This window comes from Raphanus sativus, chromosome 2, assembly GCF_000801105.2.
Source record: "Raphanus sativus cultivar WK10039 chromosome 2, ASM80110v3, whole genome shotgun sequence".
NCBI classification, from domain to species: domain Eukaryota; kingdom Viridiplantae; phylum Streptophyta; class Magnoliopsida; order Brassicales; family Brassicaceae; genus Raphanus; species Raphanus sativus.
The window spans coordinates 26,044,270-26,046,596 of NC_079512.1; the positions used below are offsets into that span (position 1 = coordinate 26,044,270).

Below are 2,327 nucleotides of genomic sequence, written 5' to 3' on the forward strand. Positions count from 1 at the left end.
GTGTAATTGTCATAAATTTAACTTTTATAATATAGTATTACTTACTAATACATTTCACAACATTTATATAAAAGTGAGAGACTATTCTATGTATTTGTATAGTACAACGCAATTTATCATATAGATATCACATTTCATCTGCTTCCACACGCGCACGCGCTTAAAGGGTGATTTTCGTCAATTTTGGATGAAACCTATCACTTCAATGGGTTCATACTGTAGTATGGCTATATTCTTTATTTTATTGATTTTTATGAATATCCCATAAATTCTCCCATGATATAAAACATTATATACATACAAAAAATCATTATTCGGTCCAATGAAGTACATATATTTATTTATTTGCAAATTTTATCTTACACCAACCAACATAAAACAAACATAAAACAAGATAATAAATAATCAAAACAAAGACAAAAAGCTCCTTATCTGAGTGATCTCTCCTGTCTCTGGAGAAAATCTACAAGTCAACTTATGGACCACATCACTGTCTCCTTATTTTAGAAACTTTTTCTGTTCTTAAGCCAATTTGAGAACTCTTCAAGAGTGTTCATGTCTGATCTATAATGCTTCTGTGTGAATTCAAGAAACATAGACCATGTAAAATCAGGATACTCTCTTTCACCAGACATCATTCTCACTAGTTCTTCTGGTGGCTTCACTATTTTGTCTCCTTTCGGACATAAGAAGAATGCAAATGTCTTCCTATCCCTCTCGCTGTTCACCACTGCCCGATGTAAACAACTCTTGTATACTCCATTAGTTAGAGCCTAATTATGACAAACACAAAAATGTTAAAAGTTTCTTGTCATTTAATATACTAATACATGCATTGACCATTATAATAATTACAAGTACCATGAAAGTGTCGCCTATGTTGACCACAACTGATTGAGGGTTAGGAGGAATGGATTGCCATTTGTTGTCCACGAAAACTTCAAGACCATCGACTTGGTCTTGATGAAGTATGGTTAGAGATGTTGGGTCGCAGTGAGGTCCTGTTCCTAATGCAAGCTCCGGTTGCTTGCACTGCGGGTAGTAATTCAACCTTAATATCGACTCGCTGTCTTCGAAAAAGTCTCTAAAATGTCTCCTCTCGATCCCAAGACTCATTCCAAGAAGCTCCATGATCTTTAGCGAGAGAACGTTCATGGCCTCAGCATATTCTTGATAAACATGTCTGCATGGATAAAACAAATCAATTATGGCGGTAACTATAGTTAGAACCGGTTCTGGACATGGTGAGGTGAAACATTATTTTTGGGTTTTCAAAAATTAAATAGTTAATACACAATAGACCTGACTGAACCTCTAAATTATTAAAAACTCTACTGAAGTATTCTTGGCCCCAAAGTTTTTAATAATGATGTGTCTTTTTGGAATTCGAAAGAAAGTTTCAAAAATATTTGCTAATTTAGTTACCCGAAATCTTCATATCCATCGCCCATTTTTTCACAAACAAAGTCTTTGATGTTTTGGGAATGGCACTTCTCCTCGGGAGAGAACTTAAACGACAGCGTTTCCTTCCACGGGAGCTTAGAGGAGTACCTCCCAACGAAGCTACTAGCGTAGCCAGAGCTCTCGCCCCACGTCCTCTTAGCCTTCTGTTTCTCACTAGCGGGAGCCTTAAAGAAAGAGTCCATGAACAGATGGGCACGAGACAAGAGCGTCTCATCGACTCCATGGTTAGTGACTAGGAAGAAGCCATGTTTCTTTGAAGCCTCAGAGACGAGTCTAGTAGCCTCCGAGACTAAGAGCGGATCACCGGAGAGGAAACCGGCGAAGTCTATGAGAGGGACTTGGAGAGGTTGAACATCCGAGGAAGGTTTCTCGTGGTCTGGCCATACGAACTGTTGAGGTATGTGGTTTGACTGCTGGTTCAGGAGATTTGCATCGAAGATTGAAGGATCCTCTTTGGTTTTGTTTTCATTGAATCTTTGAGGCAGAGTTGTGATGCATTCCATTACCATTTATGTATAGATGTAATAATAGTGGAAACGGAAATGAAAGAACCTTTACAGGTTCTTTAGATATATAAAATAATAAACGTGGAGAGACTTATGTATTTAGTGGTAAGTGGAGAAGAAAAGATTGATATATATAGGTGTGAAAGGGAAACTCAAGCGTGGGGAATAGTGACGTCAGTGTTTGTTAGTGTGTTTATTTAAAATTCTTTATTTGTGGATCAGTCAAAATCTTGGTTTTGTTTAATCTTTTTAAAAGGGGTTTTGAGGTTGGTTACTTGAAATCAAAATGGCATCATAAACATTTTGTAAGACACAGTACCAGAGTTGAGCTGGATTAAAAGTTAAATTTTAATGTAT

The 2,327-nt window shown here is 37.0% G+C and overlaps 1 protein-coding gene across 1 annotated transcript; it reads right to left on the bottom strand.

Annotated features, from left to right (window-relative positions):
* Window positions 1–267: 267 nt before the first annotated feature.
* Window positions 268–2,073, bottom strand: LOC108840696 (gibberellin 20 oxidase 3). Its single transcript, XM_018613525.2, has 3 exons — window positions 1,426–2,073; window positions 862–1,183; window positions 268–773 (listed from the first exon to the last, which is right to left on the bottom strand). Exons 1-3 carry the CDS (start codon window positions 1,971–1,973, stop codon window positions 504–506), a joined length of 1,140 nt encoding a protein of 379 aa, XP_018469027.1. The 5' UTR covers window positions 1,974–2,073; the 3' UTR covers window positions 268–503.
* Window positions 2,074–2,327: the final 254 nt, after the last annotated feature.

Bases quoted from the DNA above. Each gene is read 5' to 3' on its own strand.
- LOC108840696 (XM_018613525.2), bottom strand. From the start codon at position 1,973: ATGGTAATGGAATGCATCACAACTCTGCCTCAAAGATTCAATGAAAAC. The intron at 1,184-1,425 runs GTAACTAAATTA...TTATCCATGCAG, and splicing joins GATGGATATGAAGATTTCGG to ACATGTTTATCAAGAATATG. The intron at 774-861 runs GTACTTGTAATT...TGTCATAATTAG, and splicing joins ACATAGGCGACACTTTCATG to GCTCTAACTAATGGAGTATA.